At 37.7% G+C, this 17,241-nt stretch overlaps 1 protein-coding gene across 1 annotated transcript in view; it reads right to left on the reverse strand.

Annotated features, from left to right (window-relative positions):
- Positions 1-203: 203 nt before the first annotated feature.
- Positions 204-17,241, reverse strand: part of CPQ (carboxypeptidase Q) — a 346,392-nt gene continuing 329,354 nt past the window's right edge. Inside the window, exon 7 of the mRNA XM_047089017.1 lies at positions 204-1,225. Coding sequence (XP_046944973.1) covers positions 1,062-1,225 — 164 coding nt within the window. The 3' untranslated portion in view covers positions 204-1,061. The remainder of the gene's footprint in view (positions 1,226-17,241) is intronic.

Consider the following 17,241-nt stretch of genomic DNA (forward strand, 5'->3'; position numbering starts at 1 on the left):
AAATAAATAAACGTTGAAAAAAAAAATAAAAAAAAAATAATTTTTAAAGTTTATTTATTTTGTGTGTGAGAGAGAGTGACAGAGCGAGCAAGGGACGGGCAGAGAGAGAGAATCTCGAGCAGGCCCTGTACTGCTAGCACGGAGCCCAGTGTGGAGCTCAAACCCATGAACCGTGAGATCACGACCTGAGCTGAAACCAAGAGTTTGTTGCTTAACCAACTGATCATCCAGGAGCTCCATTAAATTATTTTTTTAAATTGAATACTGGACATTGTGTATAGAAGAACAGTAGATATTGTTCCCAGAGTGGATGGGGATCAATGTTTTTTCTCTGTTAGAGCCTATGAGTATTATTTGGCCTTGCTGAGTCTCAACCTTGTCAACAGCAAAATGGGAATATGCCCCAACTTCATAGAAATCTTTTGTGAAATATATAAAACATCAACAGTATATTTATATTATTGTTTACCTGGTGATAGACCTTATTTTGTATCTTGAGTAAGGCAACTAGATTATACATACTTAGTTTTTATCTCCAAATGGTGACTTTTTTTCTTTTAATTAAAAAATCATATTTCATTAAAAAATTCTAATGACATAAAAATGTAGAAATTAGAAAGCCAAATGTCTCCATACATTCAATGAAGACCATATTACAATTGTGTATTCCTCTACTCCTTCGATAAATAGCATAAAAAACTGGTGTCCTTGTATTTGACTTAATGTTCATCAATACACACATGAAAACCAGAGATCTTCCAAATATTTATCCAGTATTTACTTTCAAAGTAGAAACAATATTTTTTACAGGTGGTATAATGAAATGTCCCCACTGTGATCTCTACCATATGCGGATTCTATGTTGGGTGGGGGTCATTTATTCCTCTAGAAACACAATTTGGAAAGTATCAAGAGAGACGGTAATAGAAAGTATGAAAAAGTACTGTGCTTTGAAAATGGACTAGGTCAGATGAAACTGTTAGTTGAAGAAGGACTTCCTGGAGCTGCAGACTCAGGATTCCTGGCCAGAAAGGACAAGCATGCTTTCTTTCTTGCTCTTGCTAAGACCTGGGCAGCATTTCCTCCATGTCTGCAATGACGTAAGAGACAACAGCCCAGACAGCGGCAGCAACATTCATCTGCTTTGGATCCATGATAGTCATGGTGTCTCCATGGGAGTGATGGAAGGAGAAATATTGATATAGGTCATCAAGTAGACTGGCTCCTGGGGAGAAAAGAGGAAGAATTCTTAGTGAAATATTTTGACAGAGATTTCTGATTAGCTGTTCAGAAATCATTGCTACTCACTCTTCCTCCTCCTACGATGCAGGCCACAGTGGCAAAATCATTACTTTCCCAGCTTCTCTTGCAGTAAGAAATGGCCATGTGGCACCATTCTTACTACTAGGATATGAGTGGCAGGCTATGGAGAGTTCTAGGAAAGCCTTTACTTTGCTGACAAGAGTCAGGAAAATGCCCTAGTGCTGCATTAAAGAAGATGAGAAGTTTGGAGCTGAATGGGGCAAAAAGCCCACACACTAAAAATGTCAGAGTTGAAAGAGAAAAGGAGCTAGGAGTTAGAAAATACTGGTAGCCCATTGAACATTGCCTACTTCTGGACTATCTGCTACATCAAATAAATAAATAAATAAATAAATAAATAAATAAATAAATAAACCTTCACTTGTTTAAGTAACTGATACAAATGTCCTATTTATTTATGAAAAGATATCTTCTTCTGTATCTTCAAGCGTGAAAATTATGTACCTTCCTAGATGCAAAGAAAGCCCACACTTTTTTGCTCAAGTTTTTCTTCTCCAATGATTCATATACTTCCCATGAGATTTCCCAGCAACCTCCAAGGGCACCAGCAGGTGTCTCTACCCAGTTAAGAGCTTTCTTCTCTCTCTAGAGAGGCTTTTGTCTAGCTTCAGCCATGAACCACAGCTTTGGTGAGGCTTCACTGTCCCTTTGTCATCCTTCAGAAGATCTTGGACCCAGTTTGTAGATTCCAACTGCAGTTTTTTAGCCTCTGGTCTTATGTATGTATGTATGTACTTATTGTTAACTATATATACATAAGATTTCAAAGAACAGAAATGCATATCATGATGGATGACAATATAAGAAGTAGGAATATGTTCACAATCCAATGCAAGAAAGACATTACAAGTACCTTTGAAGCCCATTTTATGAGCTCCTTGTCCCTTGCAGATCCTTTTCTCCCTCCAGAGGTACCCACTTTCCTGTTCTGCTTGTATGTTAATCACTCTTTGCTTTTTTTAAAAAACAGTTTTACCATATACTTATATGGCATTACAAATGAATGAATGAATGAATGAATGAATGAATGAATAAAGTATTTATTGTTTAACACTGTCTGCCTTTGAAACATATACACCAGATATGTTTCTGTGACTTGTTTTTTCTGCTCATTGTGTATAGCTGCAGTATTTTCATTTTTTATTGCTGTACATTCCATTTACTGCATTGCATTTATTTATCCATTTTCCTGATGATGGACATTTAGGTTGTTTCCAGTTTTCATTATTAAATGTTGCCATCAACATTCTCTAGTGTCTAAATAGAGGAATGAAATTGCTGGGCTATAGAGCAGATGTGTGTTTAATTGTATTGTGTAATTCCAAAATGTTGCCTTTTTCAGTGTGCACTGCCACTGTCAGTATATGAGTCTCCCTCTTGTTTCATATCCTCTCTAGCATTTGGTAATATTAAATTAACATTTGCTAATCTGGTGGGTATGAAATATTATCTCATTATGATTTTAACTTTATTTTTTAAAATTATTAATGAGACTAAGCAAGTTTTCATATATTTTTTTGTTATTTATGTTTTCTCTTTTGTGAAATGCTTGTTCATGCCTTTTGCCCATTATAAATTGATTTGTGTTTTCCTATTGATTTGTAGGAATTCTTGAAATATTGTAGATACTAATATTTTCTTGGTAGAAGTTTATACAAATCATTTCCCAGCTTGTGACTCTTTTCACTCTGTTTATCATGTACTTTGCTGAATAGATGCTCTTTTAATGTAATTTAATTTATTAATTTTTTCTTATGATTTTCACTTTCTGACTCTTGTTTTAAGAAGTTTTCTCCTACCCTAATATCATAAAAATATTCTCTGGTGTTCTATTCTAAAAGCTGAAAAGTTTTGATTTTATTTTTGACTTCTTCATCCATTTAGAATTGGAATTGATTTTGTATATGGTAGGCTTATATTTTTATTTTTCAGATGTCCCAACAAATTTATTGACTAGTACATCCTTTTTTCCCACAGATCTGCAGTATCAATTTTCCATATATCAAATTTTCTTATACAAGTGGGTTTGTTTTGGGGCTTTCTAAATCTGTTCCAATGGTCTATTTGTGTATCCCTGTGGCAATACTACAGTGTCTTAATTACTTCTGCTTTCTATTCTTTGTTATCTGGCAGAGCAAATTCTCTCACTTTCTCTTCCTTCCCTTTCAGGAATGCCTTACTATTCTCAACTGTTTGCTCTTTCAGATAACATTTAGAGTCGTTTTTAAATTGTACAAAGAATATTTTTGGATTTTGACAGATAGTGTGATAATCTACATATCAGTTTGGGGAGAGCTCAGATCTTTATATTAGGATATTGTGTTCTTATCCATGAAAATGGTGTATTGACATATTTCTATTTATTGAAGTCTTCTGTAACATCTTTAAAGTTTTGCAATACTGTTTGCATACCTTTTGTTAGTTTTCTTGTCTCCAAGACTTATATTTTTTGTTGCAAATTATAAATTATACATTTAAAAATTCTGCATTTTCTGTTTGTGGCTATCCATTTTTAGCATCAAACATATATCTGATTCATAAAAAGGCAGGTGTTCCTTCTTTTTGTACACATTGGAATAGTTGGTGTAAGATCAGAAATGATTCATTTCCTGGTTATTTTGTAGTAGAACTCCTTACAAAACTAAGTCTGGTCCTTTGTTTATGGTAAAAATTTTAACTAATGATTAAATTTCTCTCCTGGTTATTGGGCTATTCAGGTTTTGTATTTCTTCTTGAATTAACTTTGGAAATTATTTTTTATGTGTGAGTTTTGCCCAAATATTCAAAATAATCTGCATACAGCTATCAGTTATATCCTGTTTTTATCTCTGTTTATGTCTGCATATATAGGAATGCACTTTTTTTCATTCTCCATATTAGTTATTTAATGACTTCTCTTTTGTTCATCAGTCTTGCCAGCAGTTTATCAGTTGTATTCGTCTTTTGGAAAAAAAAGAGACATTTTTTTAATATATGAAATTTATTGTCAAATTGGTTTCCATACAACACCCAGTGATCATCCCAAAAGATGCCCTCTTCAATGCCCATCACCTCCCCTCCCTCCCACCCCCCATCAACCCTCAGTTTGTTCTCAGTTTTTAAGAGTCTCTTATGCTTTGGCTCTCTTCCACTCTAACCTCTTTTTTTTTTTTTTTTTCCTTCCCTTCCCCCATGGGTTTCTGTTAAGTTTCTCAGGATCCACATAAGAGTGAACACATATGGTATCTGTCTTTCTCTGTATGGCTTATTTCACTTAGCATCACACTCTCCAGTTCCATCCATGTTGCTACAAAGGGCCATATTTCATTCTTTCTCATTGCCATGTAGTACTCCATTGTGTATATAAACCACAATTTCTTTATCCATTCATCAGTTGATGGACGTTTAGGCTTTTTCCACAATTTGGCTATTGTTGAGAGTGCTGCTATAAACATTGGGGTACAAGTGCCCCTATGCATCAGTACTCCTGTATCCCTTGGGTAAATTCCTAGCAGTGCTACTGCTGGGTCATAGGGTAGGTCTATTTTTAATTTTTTGAGGAGCCTCCACACTGTTTTCCAGAGCGGCTGCACCAATTTGCATTCCCATCAACAGTGCAAGAGGGTTCCCGTTTCTCCACATCCTCTCCAGCATCTATAGAAGAGACATTTTTTTTTTAACACTCTCTACCATATGGTGGTTTTTCTTCCATTGATTTCTATTTCTATTTATTATTTTCCTCCTTCCTTCCTTGGCTTTATTCGCTTTTCTTTTTCTAACATCTTGAGTTGAGTGTTATGTTCATTGCTTCGCTGCTTTCTCTGTCTCCAGCACATACAGTAAGGCTACCATCCTTCCTATTGTTGCCTTGGCGATCTATATCCCACCAGTTCTGATGAGTATTTTCACCATCGCTCAGTTCTAAATATTTACCAATTTCTAGTTTGAGTTTTCTCTTTGACTCATGAGTTAGAATGTGTTTTGTAATTATTAAAAGTATGAGTATTTCCCTAGTTATTTTTTCATTATTGATTTCTAATCCAGCTTATAGAGAATGCAGGCTGTATGATACAGATTCTTGTAATTCTATTGAGATTTTCTCTGTAGTCTAATGTATGATCCATTTTTATAAATGTTCCATGTGTGGAAAAGAATGTGCTTCCAGTGTGTGGTATATATGCATGAGATCAAGGTTGTTAGTTGTGTTCTTTAAATCTTTTAACACCTAACTGATTTATTACCTATTCAGTCTATCAATTTTGAGAGGTTTATGTGGAAATGTCCCTCTGTGATTTTAGATGGTTTTTTTTCTTGTAGTTCTAGCAATTTCTTTGTTATATATTTCAAACTTATACTATTAGGGGCATGCAAATTTAGAATTACAGCTTCCTGATAAATTGAACATCTTTATTAATGTGTAGTCATCCTCTTTATTTTTAGTAATGCTTTTTGTCCTGAAGTTAGTTTTTCTTAATATTTAATATAGCCATATCTTCTTTATTTACCCTAATATGTCTTCTTTCATCATTTTACTTGCATCCTTCCTCGCTCCTTGTTTTTAGAGGTTTCTCTTATAAAGACTTTAAAGTTGAATTAAAAAAATTTTTTTAACGTTTATTTATTTTTGAGACAGAGAGAGACAGAGCATGAATGGGGGAGGGTCAGAGAGAGAGGAAGACACAGAATCTGAAACAAGCTCCAGGCTCTGAGCGGTCATCACAGAGCCCGACGCGGGGCTCGAACTCAAGGACCGCAAGATCATGACCTGAGCTGAAGTCGGACGCTTAACCGACTGAGCCACCCAGGCATCCCTAAAGTTGAATTTTAAAAATGTAGTCTAACAATCTGAATTTTAACTGGACAGTATAACTCACTTGTGTAGATTGTGAATATTGTTAAATTGAATTCATTTATACCATCTTAGTTTTTTTTTATTTTTTTAATGTTTATTTATTTTTGAGAGAGAGAGAAAAAGAGAGCAGGGGAGGGGCAGAGGGAGAGGGAGACACAAAATCTGAAGCAGGCTCCAGGCTCTGAGCTGTCAGCACAGAGCCTAACGCTGGGCTTGAATCTACAAACTGAAATCATGACCTGAGCCAAAGTTGGACACTTAACTGACTGAGCCACCCAGGTGCCCCTATACCATCTTAGCTTTTGCTTTCTATCTGTTAATTTTGTTTTCTACGTTTGTTGCCCCCCCCTTTCTTTCTTGCCTTCCTTTGTGTTGATTTTTTTTTCCCTTTTATTATTCCTTTTATCCCTTCCACTCTACTAGTTTGGAGATTACACACTTTATTTCAATTCTGTCAGTGGAGACCTTAGAAATCATAGCTCACATATTTAATTAAAGTCAATCAATATCTTATAAGAGGACACTAGGGCCTCTTTTGTCTCCTGTTCCAGATGTACCCACTGCTCATTAAAAATCATGATTCAAAAAAACAGACATTGGCAGACACCCTCAAACAAATGCCAGGCTCCAGGTTTTTTTTCTATAGATTCTCATAATTTTTCTCCTCTGAGAAATTCCCCTACTTTGCCTTACTAAGCCATGCATTATAGAAAGACAATTATTGTTGTACCCAACAATTATTTTTTGGGGGAAGAAATCTGTCTACAAACTTCTGATCTACATGTTGGCAGAGTTGTCTTCCCCCAGTCCTCTACTTCCTACCCTGTGAACTGGACCCTGTTCTTGTTCCTGAGAACTTTCTGGCCTCAGGTTGCTGTTTAGATTTTCTCTATCCCAACCCAAGTTTTAAAAGCTTTGTCCTGAGGAGCGCCTGGGTGGCTTAGTTGGTTCAGCCTCTGACTCTTGATTTTGGCTCAGGTCATGATCTCAAGGCTCATTCAGAAGATTGAGCTCCATGTCAGGTTCTATGCCGACAGCTTAGGGCCTGCTTGGGATTCTCTCTCCCACTCTTTCTGCTCCTATTCTGCTTGTACACTCTCTCTCGCTCTCTCTCTCAAAATAAATAAACATTAAAACTTTGTGCCAAGGTTTTCCTCTACCTATCTCCCCTAACTCCTTGCTCTGTAGTAGGATTTGGATTTATCTCCATGCATATTTCACTTTGAGTTTAGCTATGATGCTATTAAACATAACACAAGCCAGTTAGGGAAAAAATAAGTATAAAAGAAAACTCAACTCTCACCTTTGATGACTCACCAACTAATGACTCCAGTGCCTGCCAGGAAATATCCAAAACAGGATGTATTAAGTTGACAATGCCTCTAAAACCCTTCACCTGAGTTGAGGAGGCGTTCTTCCAATACAGTGATTTTTCTTTCTAAAACTAGTAAATCATGTTTTCTACTAGCCCAGTGGCTCTGAAAAAGTGGGAATCTCACCATCATCCAGCCTAATAATGTAAAACCTTCAGTGGGTGGGCTGGAGTGGGGGTCCATAAATATTCAGAAGGCTCAATCCAATTCAATTAGATGAATACTTGAGTTCCTACAATATTCTAGGCAGTGGTCTAAGGACTAAGACAGAAATAAAGGTGAAAAAGACACAGCCTCTCCTCTCAAAAGACAGCTTTTGAGGCAGAGTTCCACAAGGAAAGGACAAAGAAATAGTGGATGGCTCATATAGCTGAATGACCTTTTTTGACCCCTAGACTTGGTCCCCTGGTTGTGTGAACTCCGTACTTCTATTATCATTATCTCCACTTTCTTTTGTCATAATTGCTTGTTTCACATCTAATTTCCCCACTATTTTGTAAGCTCTCTGAAGGCAAGTCCTCTGTTTTGTTCTCTACTCTGTCACCAATACCTGTAACATAGCATCAAATAGAAGATGAATGTATATTTGTTGAGTGATTCAATGAAATTGGTGAATTTTATGACTGAACTGGGCCTTGAGGACGCTGTACCAGTCAGAGTCCCCATAGGAAACAGATGGGATGCTCTAAGAAGGTAGCTTGGAGAATTCGGTGAAAGGATTATTTACAAAGAGTGGTTAGGGTTAAATAAAACCCATAAGGGATGCTGACCTAGGACTGGCAACAAAGAGAGCCATTACCACTCCTAGGCCTAAAAGGCAAAGAAGAAAGCAGCTATAGCTGCCGGAAAGGGTCACTGGAAGAGCTGTGGCTATTTGTGGAAGCCAGGGAATCAGCTTCTTGCTGGTGCCTCTCATATCCTATTGGGCCTCCCTATGGCCAAACCCAATCATAGGCTAGAGGGAAGGTGTGATTTGTTAATGTAGTCCATAACAGCCTTCAGGGCCACAGTATAGGGTAGAGAAAGGTGAAGATTTATGTGGACTGGTAAAAGAGAATTTTAATGTAAGTACTCAAGATGTCAACAGGCAGAGATGCAGTGCAGACATTCCAGGTGAAAGAGGATGTGAGCACTCCAGTTTGGGTGGTGCGTGTGTGTGTGTGTGTGTGTGTGTGTGTGTAATTTAAGTTAATTATTGGCAGATAAAGTTGGCAACCAACTGGGGAAGGTCCTAAATATAAGGCCGAAAAGAGACTGAATGTAGTTCATAAATGGGGATGCCTTGGGAACCAATGGGCAGGAAAGCAGGGAGACTGGAGTTGCACCTTAGGGAGATGCTCCAGAAAAATGTAGAGGTGGACTTGTATAAAAACCACTGTGGTGAAGAGAAGGCTGGGGAAGAGGTGTAGTCCTGGGGACAGGTGACAAAGATCATGGCCACATGATGATACCCCGGTCTCTGAAATTCTCTGGAAAGCATATGGTGGATGAAGACAAGCAAAAGTCCCAGTGAAAAGGCCAGAGGTCCATTTTAAAACCAGAAGATTCTTTATGTCATGATCTCACAGCATACCCAGGGGAGACAAATCTGTGTGTTTACTTTGGTAGGAGCGAGAAGCATGTTAACAGAAACCATGACATTTTAGAACCAGCTGAAGCTGGTGAGGAGCACATGCTCTGAGAGCATCAGGTGGATGTCAAACTCATGGATTAAGGACAAAATCAAGGAGTTGAAAGAATTAAAGTCACCAATGGTGGATGGAACATGAATTAGAGTTGTGTACATTAAGAAACAGGAAAGGACATTTAGTTCCAGCAGACAGAGTATGGCTCACTTGGGGCTGTTTTCCTCAAATCCAGGGCTTCTTAAAGACACTACATGATGCCTGACAGGAAAGATTCCAAATTCCACATTGCAAAAATAGAAGCAAGATATACTTATGGATGCCCTCTCCAGGCCTCCGAAATTCCCTCTCAGTCTCAGACTGAAAGAACTTGCCTGCCAGATGGGTGGGAATTTGGCTGCCTCCTCTTAGAGCTAGGGAAGGCATTTCCTCAGAGATCATCGAAGTTCCCACGAACATTTTATAAAACTAAAACAGCTCCAGAAAATCTGATATTACCAATAAGAATGCTGATAACCACAAGGAGATATGAGGTGGGCCTGTTGGCTGCCTTGCAGCCTTGTCTCTGCAATTCCAAGGAGACATTTTATCAGTGACAGCTACTAATCTAAAAGACCAGCACTGAGGGAGAGCCTGGATTTCAATTTCTGAGAGCACCTGACATATTCTCATGGGTGGAGGGAATGTTAACTATCCCCAGGGATAAATTGCAGTCTCTTTTGACAGGTATATGAGCTCTGAACGGGGAATCATCAAATGCTTTTTAGAAATAGAAAGCTGGTAGGAAGGAGCCTGCTCTGAAGGCCAACATTCACCCCCTGGAAATAAACTACAGCATTATTAGGCCAGTTCACTGTTAGGAAATTATTTCTAAGGGAGGTTTGGAATTTAAGGATGCGAAGACCTATCCTGGAGTATGCCAGCCAAGCAATTGCACCTATGTAGGGAGATATAGCCGAGAACATAGGGATTAGAGTCAGACAGGCCTGGGTTCAAATTCTTATGCTTAACAAATGGGTGACTTTGGGTGAATCACATAAGGCTTTTCAGCCTTAGTTTTCTCACTCATGAAATGGGGCTACTGAGATATGAGAAATTCTGGTGAAAATTAGTAAGCATTCAATTAATACTTTATTATAGATGTTATATACCCATCATAAGGATGACCCAATATATATATACAGCAGTTTGATCAATTAAATGCAGCTTGGAGCGATTAAAATTCTAATTTAATAAATTAAAGTTCTGGCAATTGTTCTTAAAGATGAAATTGCTGGGGGCGCCTGGGTGGCGCAGTCGGTTAAGCGTCCGACTTCAGCCAGGTCACGATCTCACGGTCCGTGAGTTCGAGCCCCGCGTCAGGCTCTGGGCTGACGGCTCAGAGCCTGGAGCCTGTTTCCGATTCTGTGTCTCCCTCTCTCTCTGCCCCTCCTCCGTTCATGCTCTGTCTCTCTCTGTCCCAAAAATAAATAAACGTTGAAAAAAAAAAAAAAAAAAACTTAAAAAAAAAAAAAAAAAAAAGATGAAATTGCTGGACTCTGATGTCTATTCTATATGACCCTACCTTAACTTGGTTTGGATTATTTTTCCTTCTCCTCCCTCCTATCCCCTTCTTTCTACTCCTCTCTGAATCTTTTCTATAAACATTCATCTCAGAAAATATTTTCCAGCTGTGTGACTGGGTGAAGATGGTCCAATGAATATTGTAAGAAATACCCAACCTGCCCCATACTGTTCCCAGCAGATTCCAATCTTCACAGAGAGATCTCAGTAATGACTGTGGTCTGTGTAGGATATTGGAACAAGATTGAATACCTGCTAATTCCTGAAAAGATGGGTGGGCAAATACACACAGATTCTCAAAGCCCCCTCTTATTTTAGGTTGACTCTCATTCATATGTAATCAGTGGATTTTCATGTACACAAATTAAGCAATTCATGTAATGGGAAGTTTTTAAAAGACATTTGAAAGCTTTGGAAGTTCAAGTCTGTTATTTCAGTGAATACGCTGGCTGCCGCAATGTTGCATGAAGGATGCACTAACAGGCAAGCAGCTGTGGAAAATCCATTCCTCCTTTATAAACAGATCTTGAACAGTCTGGGGTATGCAATTTAATTGCAATGGAATGTATTACAGACATTCCTCTGATCATAATTGTGGGGTTAGAAAAGAATGTTATGGTCTTAAACTTATTCCCTGCAAGAAAATGGTCTCCCTAGAATCTATAAAATCTAAAAATAGATTTAAAATTTAATTAAAATTATTTCTTTGAGCAACATTATCAATGAAAAAACATTATTGCCAAACAATTAAAAAATCAGTTCATGGAATTTGCAGACATTTAATTTTTGTTTTCAAAAGGGGCAGCTTTATCTCTACCGTATTAAATCTCATTGAAAATTAGGGTGAGAAGCAGCTAATTAATAGCTTCCTAACTCATAGCTCTCCAGAAGAGAAAGCAACTTATAAACAGGAAAGGAAAAAAAAAAAAAAACAGTAAAAGAAAGGAAAGGACTGAGCAAGGCAAGAAAGAGAAGGGAAAAACATCTCCAATCAAAACCCCATCAAAAGTATTATAATTTTAGTTTCTACATTCTTAATTTATCCAAGAATCGCCAAGTCTGTGCTAAAAAATTACAGGTATAAGCCTGCACCTTCCATCTCTTTGTAAAACTTGGGACTGGCTGCTGGAACAACTTTGACCACATAGCTTAAGTCAATACCAACAGACCTGGTGAACCCCCAGTTCACATATACCTAAACTCTGTGATAACGATTCATCTTTCCATCAAGTTGAAGAACTATATAGCAATAGCAAGACTAATTAATCACTGCTGCATTAAGCTGATACTACAGGCTTTCCCAAAGCGGGAATAATAAGGATACCATTTTGTTGAGTGCTTCCTGTGTGCCTTAGGCTTTATGGAGATTATTTCATTTAATTCTCCCAGTGACCCCAGGAGGGAATGATCATCATATGTCATTAGAGTCAGGATTCAAATCCGGGTGTCTCTGTTCTAAAACCCATGCTCCTAACCAGTTTTCTGTACCTTCTCTCACTGCCCTATCCCAGGTATCTGTAACTACTTTCTCCCCAGTGGGAAACTATTTGCACAATTTACTCCATTCACTGCTCTGGTCCCCCCAGTACTCATTTCTACCTCATGACATGGAGATAGAAATTCAAACTGGAGGTATCCTTGACCATGAAACAGAGTGAAGACTTGAATTATGTTAATACAGTGGCAGCGACTATCTACCAGAAGATGAACAGCAGAGCCCCATCTGTCACCAAGTCCCCTGCTGTATCTGGACGATACTCTCACAGCTGGCCAATCCTCCTGAGAGTTCCCCGACCATTCTGCCTAAAACTCACACCTTCCCTCTGATCACTCATTATCCACCTTTCTATTATCTGAAAGTATATTATTCTTATAATGGTTTCATGATTTGCTGCCTGTCTTTTCCATTGGAATATAAGTTCCCCAAGAGCAGAACCTTTGTCTTTTTGTTCCAATTCCCAATGCCTGGCATATAGTAGATGCTCATTAAATATTTGTTGACTCACTAAATGGATAAATGAAAGAATTATTAAATATCAAATTGGACAAAAGCTGAGATGAATACTGGCTTCATCCTCCTTTTCTACAGCAACTTTTGGTAAGGCAATCCTACTTTCTGGGGATTCTACTATCAGCTCTTTCCAAGCAGGTTTTCATTGTCAAAGACATATGATATTTCATACACAGGCTGAGATCTAAATGTCCTATTATGGACTACACAATATGTTCCTATACCTTTCACCACTGTTACAGAAATTAACCACAACTTGAAAATAAGGCAAAAAGATGGGCAGCACATCTTTTCAATGTCATTCAGGAGCAAAGTCCACCTAAGAACTGTCTAAGAAAATGTTCTTAGTTTGACTCACTGTTTACTATTGATTAAAGGTCACAGACTTAGTGAATTTATATTTTAATTTTTTTTTTCAATGTTTATTTATTTTTGACAGAGAGAGACAGAGCATGAAGGGGGGAGGGGCAGAGAGAGAGGGAGACACAGAATCGGAAACAGGCTCCAGGCTCCGAGCCATCAGCCCAGAGCCATCAGCCCAGAGCCCGACGCGGGGCTCGAACTCACGGACCGCGAGATCGTGACCTGGCTGAAGTCGGACGCTTAACCGACTGCGCCACCCAGGCGCCCCAGTGAATTTATATTTTAAATTGTATATTTTTGTCTAGTAGAGATGAAAATGATTTCTGTCCCAAAGAATAGATAATCCCAAACATTACAATTTATTGGCCACTAGGATATTAACCAGTTTTAAAAATCTAACCTAGCAATCTTATCCTAATATTTCTTTATTAAATTGCACACATTTAGTTTCTCATATGGTCTGTAAATTGGTATTAATATCTTACTGATTTCCTCATTAACTAATTGAATCAAATCTTTGACATGTGTTTATTTTGTATTTGCATGAAAATTATAATTTTTACCTTTTAGAAAATTATAGCTTAATACCACCCATCTATAAATCTTAAAAGAACAATTGCATTCTCATGTCTCAAAGGATAAGTTTCTCACAAAGTCATCATCTGTAATTTTATCCATGAGTACTTTAATATGCAAGAGCATTGAGCAAAGTGGTTACCAACACAAGACCTGGCCTTCTGTCTTCTCCCCTTGTGGTAGCAGATGGTCTCCGGGTATGAGGAGATCATGGGGAGAATAAGTATAAATTTTACACACATAAACACACAAACATATATATAAATGTAGGTGTATATATAGATGTATACATATATAAGATATATAGTCTATGTCTATATCTATATCTATATCTGTATCTACATCTATATCTGTATCTGTATCTATCTATATCTACATATCTATCTGTGTGTATAATATTGGGCTTGTCCTTAACACCTCCTGACCCCTTAATATCCTTATTTATGTCTTGAACTGCCTTCCAATTTTCACATGACAGTCATGATTTTACCATTTAGAAAGTTATAATTTAATACCATCTACCTAAAAACCTTCAAAGAACAATCACATTCACATGTGATAAGGTCCTTATCTTTGAGTTTATGATTTTAGGTGTGTGCGTGTGTATTTATATCTTCATATATAGCTATAAAGAAAAACCCACACCACCGTCCTTCTATCTGGTTTTGGAACACAAAATGACATTGACACTTCTTTGGAGAGGGGTAATTTTGAATCTTACTCATTTTTACATATTGGTCCCAATTTATTATTCTCCCTTTGTCCATACAGAACTTATCGTCCACTCTTCTTTCATGGCCTGATGTCAGTAAAATTCCCACCTATTTGAGCTAATGTGACTCCATGTAATTGCTTTTCTGCAGTTCTCTCCACACTTGGGGAATGATGCTCACTAAGAAAACATCAGTAAAAATTGTTTCTGACAGAGCACACTGTGAGAACATTCAATGTATATGGGTCTTTGACTTGAAAAGACTCTGAAGATTGTTTCCAGTGTGGTGTTTATAATGAAGGTCTTAAAATCATCACAGGTTTTCTATGTGCTCAAATGAACAGATTATGATTTCTGGCTACAAATACAAAGAGGTTACAAATCCACTGTGCAGTAGAAGGCAGGTGTTGAGATATAAACCTGTGTTTCTGCTCATCACCTCCCATTCTGTTGGCAAACAGAGGAAAAGGAATGAGACAAATTGGAGGTATTACCTGGACATGCTGTTGTAGACCTACTTCCCTTTACTGAATATTGATAATTCAGTAAGGCTGGTTGACAGGAGTACTGCAGGAATGCCTGGGTGACATGAGGGAGCTAGAGCCACAATTCTGTCACCCACTATTCAATGATCATGACATTGAAAGCCAACTGGTTGATAAAAATATGTCCATTCATGAGAAAGATCATAAGGAAGACTCTATGAACCTCTGACCAATGATTCTCACTTCTGCATGGCCAGGATAACGCATTTATAAAATCCAAGGTTTATTATTAAGGACTTAAACACATAGTTGATAGGTTGAAAAAGAAATGATGGCTTTTGTAAGAGGAAGCCTTGGCCTGTTTTTACAATCTTTACAATTTTTAAAAAGGTACCAAAAAAAAAAAAAAAAAGGTTGTAAGCAAAGGAAAAGGAGGTATTTTACCTATTCAAAGAACCTTTTTTTTTTTTTTTTAAATTTTTTTTCAACATTTATTTATTTTTGGGACAGAGAGAGACAGAGCATGAACGGGGGAGAGGCAGAGAGAGAGGGAGACACAGAATCGGAAACAGGCTCCAGGCTCTGAGCCATCAGCCCAGAGCCCGACGTGGGGCTCGAACTCATGGACCGCGAGATCGTGACCTGACTGAAGTCGGACGCTTAACCGACTGCACCACCCAGGCGCCCCAAAGAACCTTTGATTAAACTATGCTACAACCAAAAAGGTTGAGTTGCTGTAGAATTGAAGGCAATGTTTTGCTGTGCATAGAGAACTAACTGGCTATGAGACAAAGACCAGAAGCAACAGGTATTTCTATACAAGGAAGCCCACCTGAGAATTGGTATCATTATTTGGAATTGGAATCAGTCTTGAAAACCTGCAAAGACCTTCCAGCTACACTGTGGATCTCCATTATCTACCCCCTCCTCCCAATAAGGAGGACAGGCTAAAATTGTCCCTTTTAGGTTACCTAATATACATTCACAGCTGATTAAGCCATACTGATATACAGAAATCAGACTACTTGAGAGGGCACACCTATTAATTTTAGGTCATGTCAGGGTGGGCAGCCAAGGCCTCCACAAAATTCCTCCGGGGGCCTTTGTCAGAAGCAGAACTATGGGCTGGATGGACCAAGAGTCTACACTGAGATGGGCTTTTTCCATTTCCAGATAACCATAGTGTCAAAGTCACAAGAAGCTATGCGATGGAAAACAGGAAATAAATACATAAAAGAAAGTGTTACTACTAAAAGCAATCCCATCTGAAAACAGGCTATATTAAAAATATAATAAAATTTAAGTACTAATGAATAACATGCATCATGTCCAGAAACCAGGGGGCAGGTTTGGAGGTAGCTTAGGCCAATGAAGAAAATTGATCTGGGAATGAGAGTCTTTTGATTTCTTTCTATTCTTCATATTCATTTATACATCAGACAGCACAAATTTATCCAAAATAGGTGTGTCCATGATTTTGTGTAAGGCATGTGGTTACAAAAAGACGACAAACTACTTGGCTAACGCTGCAAAATATCAGTGAAGCTTCTTCCACCTTAGCTTCTGAGGGAAGGACAAGGAGAACAGGCATATGGTGAATAATTCTGGCCTTAAGCCATAATCCTTGAAAACAGAGCAAAATTAGATGTTGGTAAAAATTTTGGTGAATATTGGCTCAGTTATTGAGCTTTTATTTTATTTATGCAAATAGGCTTTTTCATTCTTGGTCACCTGAGAGGTTCACATTTGGCAGCTAAATGCAGTCCCTTTAGTTGACTATCTGCTAAAAGGACGCTTTTTTTTTTTACATAAAACCTTCTAAAATATAACCTTCTAAAAATTATTATTCAGTGAATAAGAAAAAATAGGCCAAACATGAAAAGCTTTCTGAATTCCAAAACAAAAGAAACAAATGTTTAAGAAGGAGCCTGGAAATGAATATGCTTTTAATGCAAACACATTTCACTTAAAGTAAAACATCAGTTCAAGGCACATCCATTAAATGCCAACACTCATGATAAGATCCTGGCCCATGGCAATCCACTAATAGGGAATCTACAAGGCTGAGGTACAAATTTTACATTTAAATGTAGCTAAATTTCCAATGCTATTATGGTTGACCCTCATTAATGTAATTTTTAGGACAATCCTCATAATGAAGAAATAGTGATTATTCTCAGTAGCCACCCAAAATATAATTACAGCACATTTGATTAAATGCTTCTGTGGTGAGATAAACTGCAATTTACACATTTCTGTGTTCTTTAAAAAAAAAGGCTGATGATGATAAAGGAAGCTAATGCTACTTTGTGGGGTAACATGTTATTAGCTGTTCCATCATTCCTACTCAAACTCCAGAATTATCGGGTAAGGTAAATG

The sequence above is a fragment of the Lynx rufus genome, unplaced genomic scaffold (assembly GCF_022079265.1).
Source record: "Lynx rufus isolate CCGP_SWC_20201006 ecotype Redwood Valley unplaced genomic scaffold, mLynRuf1.p SCAF_26, whole genome shotgun sequence".
Lineage (NCBI taxonomy): Eukaryota > Metazoa > Chordata > Mammalia > Carnivora > Felidae > Lynx > Lynx rufus.